Source organism: Oncorhynchus gorbuscha, linkage group LG22 (genome assembly GCF_021184085.1).
Source record: "Oncorhynchus gorbuscha isolate QuinsamMale2020 ecotype Even-year linkage group LG22, OgorEven_v1.0, whole genome shotgun sequence".
Taxonomy (NCBI): domain Eukaryota; kingdom Metazoa; phylum Chordata; class Actinopteri; order Salmoniformes; family Salmonidae; genus Oncorhynchus; species Oncorhynchus gorbuscha.
In genome coordinates this window covers 39,207,119-39,222,431 of record NC_060194.1, presented here as the reverse complement: position 1 = coordinate 39,222,431, position 15,313 = coordinate 39,207,119, and the positions used below count along the sequence as shown (strand labels likewise).

The 15,313-nt window shown below is 44.9% G+C and overlaps 1 protein-coding gene across 2 annotated transcripts in view; it reads left to right on the top strand.

The window, feature by feature from the left end:
- ece2a (endothelin converting enzyme 2a) overlaps positions 1-14,270 on the top strand; it is a 239,076-nt gene extending 224,806 nt beyond the window's left edge. For both annotated transcript variants that reach the window (XM_046321418.1, XM_046321417.1), the window contains exon 4: positions 13,487-14,270. In XM_046321418.1, the coding sequence (XP_046177374.1) occupies positions 13,487-13,774 (288 nt within the window). In that variant the 3' untranslated portion in view covers positions 13,775-14,270. The remainder of the gene's footprint in view (positions 1-13,486) is intronic.
- Positions 14,271-15,313: the final 1,043 nt, after the last annotated feature.

The window sequence follows — 15,313 nt, the reverse complement described above, 5'->3', positions numbered from 1 at the left end:
TGAATCATGTGTTAGGACACAGTAATGCATTCACAGTGATATGAATCATGTGTTAGGACACAGTAATGCATTCACAGTGATATGAATCATGTGTTAGGACACAGTAATGCATTCACAGTGATATGAATCATGTGTTAGGACACAGTAATGCATTCACAGTGATATGAATCATGTGTTAGGACACAGTAATGCATTCACAGTGATATGAATCATGTGTTAGGACACAGTAATGCATTCACAGTGATATGAATCATGTGTTAGGACACAGTAATGCATTCACAGTGATATGAATCATGTGTTAGGACACAGTAATGCATTCACAGTGATATGAATCATGTGTTAGGACACAGTAATGCATTCACAGTGATATGAATCATGTGTTAGGACACAGTAATGCATTCACAGTGATATGAATCATGTGTTAGGACACAGTAATGCATTCACAGTGATATGAATCATGTGTTAGGACACAGTAATGCATTCACAGTGATGGTTCATCTCAAAAGTCTGAAATGGCACCCTCTTCGTATCTTCTTTCATTCACCTGCTCTCATTTGAAAACACCAGGGATTGAAGCTATATACAGGTAGTACCAGTACTATAACACCAGGGATTGAACAATATACAGGTAGTACCAGTACTATAACACCAGGGATTGAAGCTATATACATGTAGTACCAGTACTATAACACCAGGGATTGAAGCTATATACAGGTAGTACCAGTACTATAACACCAGGGATTGAAGCTATATACATGTAGTACCAGTACTATAACACCAGGGATTGAAGCTATATACAGGTAGTACCAGTACTATAACACCAGGGATTGAAGCTATATACATGTAGTACCAGTACTATAACACCAGGGATTGAACAATATACAGGTAGTACCAGTACTATAACACCAGGGATTGAAGCTATATACAGGTAGTACCAGTACTATAACACCAGGGATTGAACAATATACAGGTAGTACCAGTACTATAACACCAGGGATTGAAGCTATATACAGGTAGTACCAGTACTATAACACCAGGGATTGAACAATATACAGGTAGTACCAATACCATAACACCAGGGATTGAAGCTATATACAGGTAGTACCAGTACTATAACCCCAGGGATTGAACAATATACAGGTAGTACCAGTACCATAACACCAGGGATTGAAGCTATATACAGGTAGTACCAGTACTATAACCCCAGGGATTGAACAATATACAGGTAGTACCAGTACCATAACACCAGGGATTGAAGCTATATACAGGTAGTACCAGTACCATAACACCAGGGATTGAAGCTATATACAGGTAGTACCAGTACTATAACACCAGGGATTGAAGCTATATACAGGTAGTACCAGTACCATAACACCAGGGATTGAAGCTATATACAGGTAGTACCAGTACTATAACCCCAGGGATTGAACAATATACAGGTAGTACCAGTACCATAACACCAGGGATTGAAGCTATATACAGGTAGTACCAGTACTATAACCCCAGGGATTGAACAATATACAGGTAGTACCAGTACCATAACACCAGGGATTGAAGCTATATACAGGTAGTACCAGTACTATAACCCCAGGGATTGAACAATATACAGGTAGTACCAGTACCATAACACCAGGGATTGAAGCTATATACAGGTAGTACCAGTACTATAACACCAGGGATTGAAGCTATATACAGGTAGTACCAGTACCATAACACCAGGGATTGAAGCTATATACAGGTAGTACCAGTACTATAACCCCAGGGATTGAACAATATACAGGTAGTACCAGTACCATAACACCAGGGATTGAAGCTATATACAGGTAGTACCAGTACTATAACACCAGGGATTGAAGCTATATACAGGTAGTACCAGTACTATAACACCAGGGATTGAAGGACCAATAGGGAAGGAAACAGTCCAGAGGACTTGCTTTCACCTGCCCAACTCTTCCATATCGGTGAGAATGAAGGGAAAGGAGATGGAAGCCACTTTAGACTGTTGAGATGCAACCTTTAACCTTAGACTACTGAGAAGCAACCTTTAACATTAGACTATTGAGATGTGACCTTTAACCTTAGACTACTGAGAAGCAACATTTAACATTAGACTATTGAGATGCAACCTTTAACATTAGACTATTGAGATGCAACCTTTAACATTAGACTATTGAGATGTGACCTTTAACCTTAGACTATTGAGATGCAACCTTTAACCTTAGACTACTGAGAAGCAACCTTTAACATTAGACTATTGAGATGTGACCTTTAACCTTAGACTACTGAGAAGCAACATTTAACATTAGACTATTGAGATGCAACCTTTAACATTAGACTACTGAGAAGCAACCTTTAACCTTAGACTACTGAGAAGCAACCTTTAACATTAGACTATTGAGATGTGACCTTTAACCTTAGACTACTGAGAAGCAACATTTAACATTAGACTATTGAGATGCAACCTTTAACATTAGACTATTGAGATGCAACCTTTAACATTAGACTATTGAGATGTGACCTTTAACCTTAGACTATTGAGATGCAACCTTTAACATTAGACTATTGAGATGCAACCTTTAACATTAGACTATTGAGATGCAACCTTTAACCTTAGACTATTGAGATGCAACCTTTAACATTAGACTATTGAGATGCAACCTTTAACATTAGACTATTGAGATACAACCTTTAACATTAGACTACTGAGAAGCAACCTTTAACATTAGACTATTGAGATGCAACCTTTAACATTAGACTATTGAGATGCAACCTTTAACATTAGACTATTGAGATGCAACCTTTAACATTAGACTATTGAGATGCAACCTTTAACATTAGACTATTGAGATGCAACCTTTAACCTTAGACTATTGAGATGCAACCTTTAACATTAGACTATTGAGATGCAACCTTTAACATTAGACTATTGAGATACAACCTTTAACATTAGACTACTGAGAAGCAACCTTTAACCTTAGACTACTGAGAAGCAACCTTTAACATTAGACTATTGAGATGTGACCTTTAACCTTAGACTACTGAGAAGCAACATTTAACATTAGACTATTGAGATGCAACCTTTAACATTAGACTATTGAGATGCAACCTTTAACATTAGACTATTGAGATGTGACCTTTAACCTTAGACTATTGAGATGCAACCTTTAACATTAGACTATTGAGATGCAACCTTTAACATTAGACTATTGAGATGCAACCTTTAACCTTAGACTATTGAGATGCAACCTTTAACATTAGACTATTGAGATGCAACCTTTAACATTAGACTACTGAGAAGCAACCTTTAACATTAGACTATTGAGATGCAACCTTTAACATTAGACTATTGAGATGCAACCTTTAACATTAGACTATTGAGATGCAACATTTAACATTAGACTACTGAGAAGCAACCTTTAACATTAGACTATTGAGATGCAACCTTTAACATTAGACTACTGAGAAGCAACCGTTAACATTAGACTACTGAGAAGCAACATTTAACATTAGACTATTGAGATGCAACCTTTAACATTAGACTATTGAGATGCGACATTTAACATTATACTATTGAGATGTGACCTTTAACATTAGACTATTGAGATGTGACCTTTAACATTAGACTATTGAGATGCAACCTTTAACATTAGACTATTGAGATGCAACCTTTAACCTTAGACTATTGAGATGTGACCTTTAACATTAGACTATTGAGATGCAACCTTTAACATTAGACTATTGAGATGCAACCTTTAACATTAGACTCATGACAGTCTCCTGTTGTCATCAAGTGCATGTAAGGACTCCCTGGGGTTGTTAAGCAATAAACTTGCTCTATGCCACTGCTCACAGCCATGTTCACTGCCAAGAATATGATGCGCAAGAGTGTTTCCAACTGTCAGTATCTAACTATGCATGGAAATACGTTTGATACCTTTTGTTTTCAGACCACCATGATAAAACATTGAAGGAATATTTGAACCAAACATTGATTGAACATTTAAAAGGATGTAGTGCATTTTTTCACCAGTCTTTCAATACCCTTTTTTACCTCCGGCACAAGACCTAGAGGATGGTAAAACTCCTTTCTGTCTTCCTCCCTTCCTTCTGATATTCATCTTCCTATTTTCTCCCTTTCTCTTTTCCCCACTGCCCTCTTTCCTCTATATCTCTGTCTCTCTTTCTGTCTCTGTCTCTCTTTCTGTCTCTGTCTCTCTCTCTCTGTCTCTCTCTCTCTGTCTCTCTTTCTGTCTCTGTCTCTCTCTCTCTGTCTCTCTTTCTGTCTCTGTCTCTCTCTCTCTGTCTCTCTCTCTCTGTCTCTCTTTCTGTCTCTGTCTCTCTCTCTCTGTCTCTCTTTCTGTCTCTGTCTCTCTCTCTGTCTCTCTCTCTCTGTCTCTCTTTCTGTCTCTGTCTCTCTCTCTCTCTGTCTCTCTCTCTCTGTCTCTCTTTCTGTCTCTGTCTCTCTTTCTATCTCTGTCTCTCTTTCTATCTCTCTCCCTCTCTCTCTGTCTCTCTTTCTGTCTCTGTCTCTCTTTCTGTCTCTGTCTCTCTTTCTGTCTCTGTCTCTCTCTCTCTGTCTCTCTTTCTGTCTCTGTCTCTCTTTCTATCTCTGTCTCTCATTCTATCTCTCTCCCTCTCTCTCTGTCTCTCTTTCTGTCTCTGTCTCTCTTTCTGTCTCTGTCTCTCTCCCTCTCTCTCTCCCTCTCTCTCTGTCTCTCTCTCTGTCTCTCTTTCTGTCTCTGTCTCTCTCTCTGTCTCTCTCCCTTTCTCTCTGTCTCTCTCTCTGTCTCTCTTTCTGTCTCTCTCCCTCTCTCTTTCTGTGTCCGTCTCTTTCTGTCTCTCTCTCTGTCTCTCTTTCTGTCTCTGTCTCTCTTTCTGTCTCTCTCCCTCTCTCTCTGTCTCTCTTTCTGTCTCTGTCTCTCTTTCTATCTCTGTCTCTCTTTCTATCTCTCTCCCTCTGTCTCTGTCTCTCTTTTTGTCTCTGTCTCTCTCCCTCTCTCTCTGTCTCTCTTTCTGTCTCTGTCTCTCTTTCTGTCTCTGTCTCTCTCTCTCTGTCTCTCTTTCTGTCTCTGTCTCTCTTTCTATCTCTGTCTCTCTTTCTATCTCTCTCCCTCTCTCTCTGTCTCTCTTTCTGTCTCTGTCTCTCTTTCTGTCTCTGTCTCTCTCTCTCTGTCTCTCTCTCTGTCTCTCTTTCTGTCTCTGTCTCTCTTTCTATCTCTGTCTCTCTTTCTATCTCTCTCCCTCTCTCTCTGTCTCTCTTTCTGTCTCTGTCTCTCTTTCTGTCTCTGTCTTTCTCCCTCTCTGTCTCTCTCTCTCTGTCTCTCTCTCTGTCTCTCTTTCTGTCTATGTCTCTCTCTCTGTCTCTCTCCCTTTCTCTCTGTCTCTCTCTCTGTCTCTCTTTCTGTCTCTCTCCCTCTCTCTTTCTGTCTCTGTCTCTCTTTCTGTCTCTGTCTCTCTCTCTGTCTCTCTTTCTGTCTCTGTCTCTCTTTCTGTCTCTCTCCCTCTCTCTCTGTCTCTCTTTCTGTCTCTGTCTCTCTTTCTATCTCTGTCTCTCTTTCTATCTCTCTCCCTCTCTCTCTGTCTCTCTTTTTGTCTCTGTCTCTCTCCCTCTCTCTCTGTCTCTCTTTCTGTCTCTCTTTCTGTCTCTGTCTCTCTCTGTCTCTCTGTCTCTCTTTCTGTCTCTGTCTCTCTTTCTGTCTCTCTCCCTCTCTCTCTGTCTCTCTCCCTCTCTCTCTGTCTCTCTCTCTGTCTCTCTTTCTGTCTCGCTCCCTCTCTCTCTTTCTGTCTCTCCTTCTCTCTCTGTCTCTCTTTCTGTCTCTCTGTCTGTCTCTGTCTCTCTCTCTGTCTCTCTTTCTGTCTCTGTCTCTCTTTCTGTCTCTCTCCCTCTCTCTCTGTCTCTCTTTCTGTCTCTCTTTCTATCTCTGTCTCTCTTTCTATCTCTCTCCCTCTCTCTCTGTCTCTCTTTTTGTCTCTGTCTCTCTCCCTCTCTCTGTCTCTCTTTCTGTCTCTGTCTCTCTTTCTGTCTCTGTCTCTCTCTCTCTCTCTCTCTCTCTCTCTCTGTCTCTCTTTCTGTCTCTGTCTCTCTTTCTGTCTCTCTCCCTCTCTTTCTGTCTCTCTATCTTTCTGTCTCTCACTATGTCTTCTCTCTGTCTCTCTCTGTCTCTCTCTCTCCCCCTCTCTCTCTCTATCTCTCTCCCTCTCTCTCTCTCTCTGTCTCTATCTCTCTCTGTCTCTCTCTGTCTCTCTCTCTCTCTCTCTCTCTCTCTCTCTCTCTCTCTCTCTCTCTCTCTCTCTCTCTCTCTCTCTCTCTCTCTCTCTCTGTCTCTCTGTTTCTCTATATCTCTCTCTGTCTCTCTTTCTGTCTCTCTCCCTCTCTCTCTGTCTCTGTCTCTCTCCCCCTCTCTCTCTCTCTCTCTCTCTCTGTCTCTCTCTGTCTCGCTCTCTCTGTCTCTCTCCCTCTCTCTCTCTTTGTCTCTGTCTCTCTCTCTGTCTCTCTCCCTCTCTCTCTCTGTCTCTCCCTGTCTTTCTCCCTCTCTCTCTCTGTCTCTCTCTGTCTCTCTCTGTCTCTGTCTCTCATGGTCACCGTAGTTTGTTAATAATGAATGTGTATCCTGCTAGCTGGGGGAGATGGATCATGTAAGAGGGTGAGATTCTCCTCCTTCCCTCTTCTCCTTTTTTCTTCTTCTCTGCTCTTCCCCATCAATTCTCCACTTCACATCTTATCTCTCCTCTATTCTCCACATCTCATCTTCTCTCCTCTATTCTCCACATCTCATCTTCTCTCCTCTATTCTCCACTTCTCATATTCTCTCCTCTATTCCCCACTTCACATCTTCTCTCTTCTATTCAACACTTCTCATCTTCTCTCATCTTCTCTCCTCTATTCTCCACTTCTCCTCTTCTCTCCTCTATTCTCCACTTCTCATCTTCTCTCCTCTATTCTCCACTTCTCCTCTTCTCTCCTCTATTCTCCACTTCTCATCTTCTCTCCTCTATTCTCCACGTTTCATCTTCTCTCCTCTATTCTCCTCTTCTCTCCTCTATTCTCCACTTCTCATCTTCTCTCCTCTATTCTCCACTTCTCCTCTTCTCTCCTCTATTCTCCACGTTTCATCTTCTCTCCTCTATTCTCCACTTCTCATCTTCTCTCCTCTATTCTCCACTTCTCATCTCTCTCCTCTATTCTCCACGTTTCATCTTCTCTCTCTATTCTCCTCTTCTCTCCTCTATTCTCCACTTCTCATCTTCTCTCTCTATTCTCCACGTTTCATCTCTCTCCTCTATTCTCCACTTCTCATCTTCTCTCCTCTATTCTCCACTTCTCATCTTCTCTCCTCTATTCTCCACTTTCATCTTCTCTCCTCTATCTCTCCTCTTCTCTCCTCTATTCTCCACTTCTCATCTTCTCTCCTCTATTCTCCACTTTCATCTTCTCTCCCTATTCTCCTCTTCTCTCTCTATTCTCTCATCTTCTCTCCTCTATTCTCCACTTTCATCTTCTCTCCTCTATTCTCCACTTCTCATCTTTCTCCTCTATTCTCCACTTCTCATCTTCTCTCCTCTATTCTCCACTTCTCATGGATCTCCTCTATTCTCCACGTTTCATCTTCTCTCCTCTATTCTCCTCTTCTCTCCTCTATTCTCCACGTTTCATCTTCTCTCCTCTATTCTCCACTTCTCATCTTCTCTCCTCTATTCTCCACTTCTCATCTTCTCTCCTCTATTCTCCACTTCTCATCTTCTCTCCTCTATTCTCCTCTTCTCTCCTCTATTCTCCACGTTTCATCTTCTCTCCTCTATTCTCCACGTTTCATCTTCTCTCCTCTATTCTCTCATCATTCTCTCCTCTATTCTCCACTTCTCATCTCTCCTCTATTCTCCTCTCATCTTCTCTCCTCTATTCTCCTCTTCTCTCCTCTATTCTCCACGTTTCATCTTCTTCTCTATTCTCCTCTCTCCTCTATTCTCCACTTCTCATCTTCTCTCCTCTATTCTCCACGTTTCATCTTCTCTCCTCTATTCTCCACTTCTCATCTTCTCTCCTCTATTCTCCACTTCTCATCTTCTCTCCTCTATTCTCCACGTTTCATCTTCTCTCTCTATCTTCTCTCCTCTATTCTCCACTTCTCATCTTCTCTCCTCTATTCTCCACGTTTCATCTTCTCTCCTCTATTCTCCTCTTCTCTCCTCTATTCTCCACTTCTCATCTTCTCTCCTCTATTCTCCACGTTTCATCTTCTCTCCTCTATTCTCCACTTCTCATCTTCTCTCCTCTATTCTCCACTTCTCATCTTCTCTCCTCTATTCTCCACTTCTCATCTTCTCTCCTCTATTCTCCACGTTTCATCTTCTCTCCTCTATTCTCCTCTTCTCTCCTCTATTCTCCACGTTTCATCTTCTCTCCTCTATTCTCCACTTCTCATCTTCTCTCCTCTATTCTCCACTTCTCATCTTCTCTCCTCTATTCTCCACTTCTCATCTTCTCTCCTCTATTCTCACTTCTCATCTTCATCTTCTCTCTATCTTCATCTTCTCTCCTCTATTCTCCACTTCTCATCTTTCTCCTCTATTCTCCACTTCTCATCTTCTCTCCTCTATTCTCCACTTCTCATCTTCTCTCCTCTCTCCTCTTCTCTCCTCTATTCTCCACGTTTCATCTTCTCTCCTCTATTCTCCACTTCTCATCTTCTCTCCTCTATTCTCCACTTCTCATCTTCTCTCCTCTATTCTCCACTTCTCATCTTCTCTCCTCTATTCTCCACTTCTCATTCTCCTCTTCTCTCCTCTATTCTCCACTTCTCATCTTCTCTCCTCTATTCTCCACTTCTCATCTTCTCTCCTCTATTCTCTCATCTTCCTCATCTTCTCTCCTCTATTCTCCACTTTCATCTTCTCTCCTCTATTCTCCACTTCTCATCTTCTCTCCTCTATTCTCCACTTCTCATCTTCTCTCCTCTATTCTCCACTTCTCATCTTCTCTCCTCTATTCTATTCTCATCTTCTCTCCTCTATTCTCCTCTTCTCTCCTCTATTCTCCACTTCTCCTCTTCTCTCCTCTATTCTCCACTTCTCATCTTCTCTCCTCTATTCTCCACTTCTCCTCTCTTCTCCTCTTTTTCTCACTTCTCTCCTCTTCTCCTCACTTCTCCTCTCCCAGTGCTCCTCTCTCTCATGCCCTCTCTCTGTACTGACGTACCTATCGTTCACTACATCTTGCAACACATTGCATTACATTGAATTAAATCACTTTCTTTCATGTGACCTCCGTAGAGGCTCCTCTGATCTTCAAGGCCCTGTACTGCCATACCATAATGTACACTACACGGCGTTGCATGGCAACACGTTGCATTAGGTTGTGTTTAGAGCCCTGTCACTGAACTGCTTCACAATTCCATCCTGGGCATGATACTACAATGTATTTCTTTCTACTGTAAGTTGCCTCCTCACACATCAGCACAGTGGAGGCTGATGAATCTACACAGAGTCTGTGAGGACTGTACATTTATTTGACGATCTCCTGAAGTCTGGTTAACCTTCTCTCCTTGTAGTTCCCCATTGTCCCACCGTATACTTTGTGCACTGAATGGCACTGAACACTGTGTGTGTGTGTGTGTGTGTGTGTGTGTGTGTGTGTGTGTGTGTGTGTGTGTGTGTGTGTGTGTGTGTGTGTGTGTGTGTGTGTGTGTGTGTGTGTGTGTGTGTGTGTGTGTGTGTGTGTGTGTGTGTGTGTGTGTGTGTGTGTGTGCGTACTTGTGTTTCCATTTTGTGGGCATGCTTATTTATAGATGTGTTCATGTTTGCTTTTCTGGTGCTGAAGGCTCCCTCATCTGTATGTATGTTCCAGTGACAACGTGCAGCTCGCACACACACACACACACACACACACACACACACACACACACACACACACACACACACACACACACACACACACACACATAACACACGTTTCAATGATGTTTGAACCCCAGGTTTTATTCATTCTACAAACCCCTGGTGACTTTAACCTTTCTTCAGTTTCCTCTCCCTGGTTTCCTCACACAACGTTTGGACACACCTACTCATTCCAGAGGGGAGGAACATTCTACATTGTAGAATAATAGTGAAATAACACATATTGAATCATGTAGTGACCAAAAAAAGTGTTAAACAAATCTAAATACAGTGGCAAGAAAAAGAATGTGAACCTTTAGAATGACCTGGAATCTGCATGAACTGATCATAACAATGAGATCTGATCTTCATCCAGGAATGTGAACCTTTAGAATGACCTGGAATCTGCATGAACTGATCATAACAATGAGATCTGATCTTCATCCAGGAATGTGAACCTTTAGAATGACCTGGAATCTGCATGAACTGATCATAACAATGAGATCTGGTCTTCATCCAGGAATGTGAACCTTTAGAATGACCTGGAATCTGCATGAACTGATCATAACAATGAGATCTGGTCTTCATCCAGGAATGTGAACCTTTAGAATGACCTGGAATCTGCATGAACTGATCATAACAATGAGATCTGATCTTCATCCAGGAATGTGAACCTTTAGAATGACCTGGAATCTGCATGAACTGATCATAACAATGAGATCTGGTCTTCATCCAGGAATGTGAACCTTTAGAATGACCTGGAATCTGCATGAACTGATCATAACAATGAGATCTGATCTTCATCCAGGAATGTGAACCTTTAGAATGACCTGGAATCTGCATGAACTGATCATAACAATGAGATCTGATCTTCATCCAGGAATGTGAACCTTTAGAATGACCTGGAATCTGCATGAACTGATCATAACAATGAGATCTGATCTTCATCCAGGAATGTGAACCTTTAGAATGACCTGGAATCTGCATGAACTGATCATAACAATGAGATCTGATCTTCATCCAGGAATGTGAACCTTTAGAATGACCTGGAATCTGCATGAACTGATCATAACAATGAGATCTGATCTTCATCCAGGAATGTGAACCTTTAGAATGACCTGGAATCTGCATGAACTGATCATAACAATGAGATCTGATCTTCATCCAGGAATGTGAACCTTTAGAATGACCTGGAATCTGCATGAACTGATCATAACAATGAGATCTGATCTTCATCCAGGAATGTGAACCTTTAGAATGACCTGGAATCTGCATGAACTGATCATAACAATGAGATCTGATCTTCATCCAGGAATGTGAACCTTTAGAATGACCTGGAATCTGCATGAACTGATCATAACAATGAGATCTGGTCTTCATCTCGGTCACAACAAGAGCGTACCCCTCTCTATCTCAGGTCATTACAGTTTAAGGTGATGAGAGCGTACCCCTCTCTATCTCAGGTCATTACAGTTTAAGGTGATGAGAGCGTACCCCTCTCTATCTCAGGTCATTACAGTTTAAGGTGATGAGAGCGTACCCCTCTCTATCTCAGGTCATTACAGTTTAAGGTGATGAGAGCGTACCCCTCTCTATCTCAGGTCATTACAGTTTAAGGTGATGAGAGCGTACCCCTCTCTATCTCAGGTCATTACAGTTTAAGGTGATGAGAGCGTACCCCTCTCTATCTCAGGTCATTACAGTTTAAGGTGATGAGAGCGTACCCCTCTCTATCTCAGGTCATTACAGTTTAAGGTGATGAGAGCGTACCCCTCTCTCTCTCAGGTTATTACAGTTTAAGGTGATGAGAGCGTACCTCTCTCTCTCAGGTCCAATCTGTCTATAGATCAGTCCTGCTCTGACTGCCACTGCCCACTCTTTTAGCTACAGTACCACAGAGGAAAGATGCATGATACAATACAAATATGCTTGTCTAACACTCTCTTTCTCCCATCCTCTCTCTCCCATCCTCTTTCTCCCATCCTCTCTCTTTCTCCCATCCTCTCTCTTTCTCCCATCCTCTCTCTCCCATCCTCTTTCTCCCATCCTCTCTCTTTCTCCCATCCTCTCTCTCCCATCCTCTCTCTTTCTCCCATCCTCTCTCTCATCCTCTCTCTCTCTCATCCTCTCTCTCTCACCCTTCCTCTCTCTCCCATCCTCTCTCTCTCACCCATCCTCGCTCTCCCATCCTCTCTCTCCCATCCTCTCTCCCATCCTCTCTCTCCCATCCTCTCTCTCCTATCCACTCTCCCCTCTCTCTCTCTCCCATCCTCTCTCTTTCTCCCATCCTCTCTCTCCCATCCTCTCTCTCTCATCCTCTCTCTCTCACCCTTCCTCTCTCTCCCATCCTCTCTCTCTCACCCATCCTCGCTCTCCCATCCTCCTCTCCCATCTCTCCTCCCATCCTCTCTCCCATCCTCTCTCTCCCATCCTCTCTCTCCTATCCACTCTCCCCCTCTCTCTCTCTCCCATCCTCTCTCTTTCTCCCATCCTCTCTCTCCCATCCTCTCTCTCTCATCCTCTCTCTCACCCTTCCTCTCTCTCCCATCCTCTCTCTCACCCATCCTCGCTCTCCCATCCTCTCTCTCCCATCCTCTCTCCCATCCTCTCTCTCCCATCCTCTCTCACCCATCCTCTCTCTCCCATCCTCGCTCTACCATCCTCTCCCCCCATCTCTCTCCCATCCTCTCTCACCCATCCACTCTCTCTCTCTCTCTCTCTCTCTCTCTCTCTCTCTCTCTCTCTCTCTCTCTCTCTCTCTCTCCCATCTCTCTCCCATCCTCTCTCACCCATCCTCTCTCTCTCTCTCTCTCTCTCTCTCTCTCTCTCTCCCATCCTCTCTCTCCCATCCTCTCTCTCCCCTCTCTCTCTCCCATCCACTCTGCCCTCTCTCTCTCCCATCCTCTCTCTCCCATCCTCTCTCCCTCTTCCACTCTCCCCTCTCTCTCTCCCATCCTCTCTCTCCCAACCTCTCTCTCCCTTCCTCTCTCCTCTCTGTCTCCCCTCTCACGCTCTCCCTCTATTCTCTCCCGTCTCTGTCTCTCTCCCCCTCTTTCTCTCTCCCTCTCTTCCTCTATCTTTCTCCCCCCTCTTTCTCTCTCCCCATCCTCTCTTCCTCCCCTCTCACGCTCTCTCTCTCCCTCTCTTCTCTCCCCTCTCTGTCTCTCTCCCCTTTTTCTCTCTCCCTCTCTTCCTCTATCTTTCTCCCCCTCTTTCTCTCTCCCCATCCTCTCTTCCTCCCCTCTCACGCTCTCTCTCTCCCTCTCTTCTCTCCCCTCCCTATCTCTCTCCCCCTTCTCTCTCCCCCTCTTTCTCTCTTTCTCACTTTCTCCCCCTCTCTCTCCCTCCTCTCTCTCTCTCTCTTCTCACCCTCTCTCTCCCCATGTCTTGCTCTTTCTCACTCTCCCTCTCTCTCTCTCTTCTCCCCCTCTCTCACTCCCCTCCCTCGCTCTCTCTCTCTTCACCCCCTCTCTCTCCCCGTGTCTTGCTTTTTCTCACTCTCCCCCTCTCTCACACTCTCTCTTCTCTCCCCCTCTCCCCCCCTCTCTCTCCCATCTCTCTTCCCCATCTCTCACTTTCTCTCTTTCTCCCCTCTCTCTCTCTCTCTCTCCAGATCAGTCGTGTTTTAAAACCGGGAGGTCGTTTCCTGTCTGTAACCTTCGCCCAGCCTCACTTCAGGAAGCGCCTCTATGCTCGCCATGACTACTGCTGGTCTGTACGTACCCGTAGCTACGGAGACGGCTTCCAATACTTCCTATATGTGCTGACCAAAGGGGAGGAGCTTAGTCCAGAGGATGCCACACTGGAGAGAAGGTTATTGGAGGAGGCCCAAGATCCGCCCAATGCGGTCAGGACCCAGGAAGCAGATACTGAGTCCTTCCTGTATTGTATTGACCTATAGGAGACAGAATCTCAATGGACTCTACAACAGGCTACAAGTGGCTTATGTTTGCCATTATGCCAAAGACTGTTTTTATCCGCTGTGGTTTTTTAACCAGTTGTTATACAGTGATACATTTTTAGGATTATGTCATGTATGCGTTGTTTTATTAAGTGAAAACATCTTTGATTAAAACTACTTAAAGGCCAGTCATTTCTGTATCATTGGTGTTCCGTCAAGTCCTCGTTATATTGTTTCGCTAATTATCCATCATTGGAGGTTTTGTGAGACCCCACACTACAAGCTCCTCCGGACAGTCTGTATAACAGTCCATTAACATGACATCACCTTCCTCCTGGTATTTGTCATTGAAAATCAGATCAGATGAAGCTGTTGCTCTAGCTGTAATATAAAGCGCAGGGCCATGGAGAGAGGAAGGGAGAGCAGAGCCATAGAGAGAGGAAGGGAGAGCAGGGCCATAGAGAGAGGAAGGGAGAGCAGGGCCATGGAGAGAGGAAGGGAGAGCAGGGCCATAGAGAGAGGAAGGGAGTGCAGGGCCATGGAGAGAGGAAGGGAGAGCAGAGCCATAGAGAGAGGAAGGGAGAGCAGGGCCATGGAGAGAGGAAGGGAGAGCAGGGCCATGGAGAGAGGAAGGGAGAGCAGGGCCATGGAGAGAGGAAGGGAGAGCAGGGCCATGGAGAGAGGAAGGGAGAGCAGGGCCATGGAGAGAGGAAGGGAGAGCAGGGCCATGGAGAGAGGAAGGGAGAGCAGGGCCATGGAGAGAGGAAGAGAGAGCAGGGCCATGGAGAGAGGAAGGGAGAGCAGGGCCATAGATAGAGGAAGGGAGCGCAGGGCCATAGTGAGAGGAAGGGAGAGCAGGGCCATGGAGAGAGGAAGGGAGCGCTGGGTCATGGAGAGAGGAAGGGAGCGCAGGGCCATGGAGAGAGGAAGGGAGAGCAGGGCCATGGAGAGAGGAAGGGAGAGCAGGGCCATAGAGAGAGGAAGGGAGTGCAGGGCCATAGAGAGAGGAAGGGAGAGCAGGGCCATGGAGAGAGGAAGGGAGAGCAGGGCCATGGAGAGAGGAAGGGAGAGCAGGGCCATGGAGAGAGGAAGGGAGAGCAGGGCCATGGAGAGAGGAAGGGAGAGCAGGGCCATGGAGAGAGGAAGGGAGAGCAGGGCCATGGAGAGAGGAAGGGAGAGCAGGGCCATGGAGAGAGGAAGGGAGCGCAGGGCCATGGAGAGAGGAAGGGAGAGCAGGGCCATGGAGAGAGGAAGAGGGAGCAGGGCCATGGAGAGAGGAAGGGAGAGCAGGGCCATGGAGAGAGGAAGGGAGAGCAGGGCCATGGAGAGAGGAAGGGAGAGCAGGGCCATAGAGAGAGGAAGGGAGAGCAGGGCCATGGAGAGAGGAAGGGAGCGCAGGGCCATAGAGAGAGGAAGGGAGCGCAGGGCCATGGAGAGAGGAAGGGAGCGCAGGGCCATGGAGAGAGGAAGGGAGCGCTGGGTCATGGAGAGAGGAAGGGAGCGCAGGGCCATGGAGAGAGGAAGGGAGAGCAGGGCCAT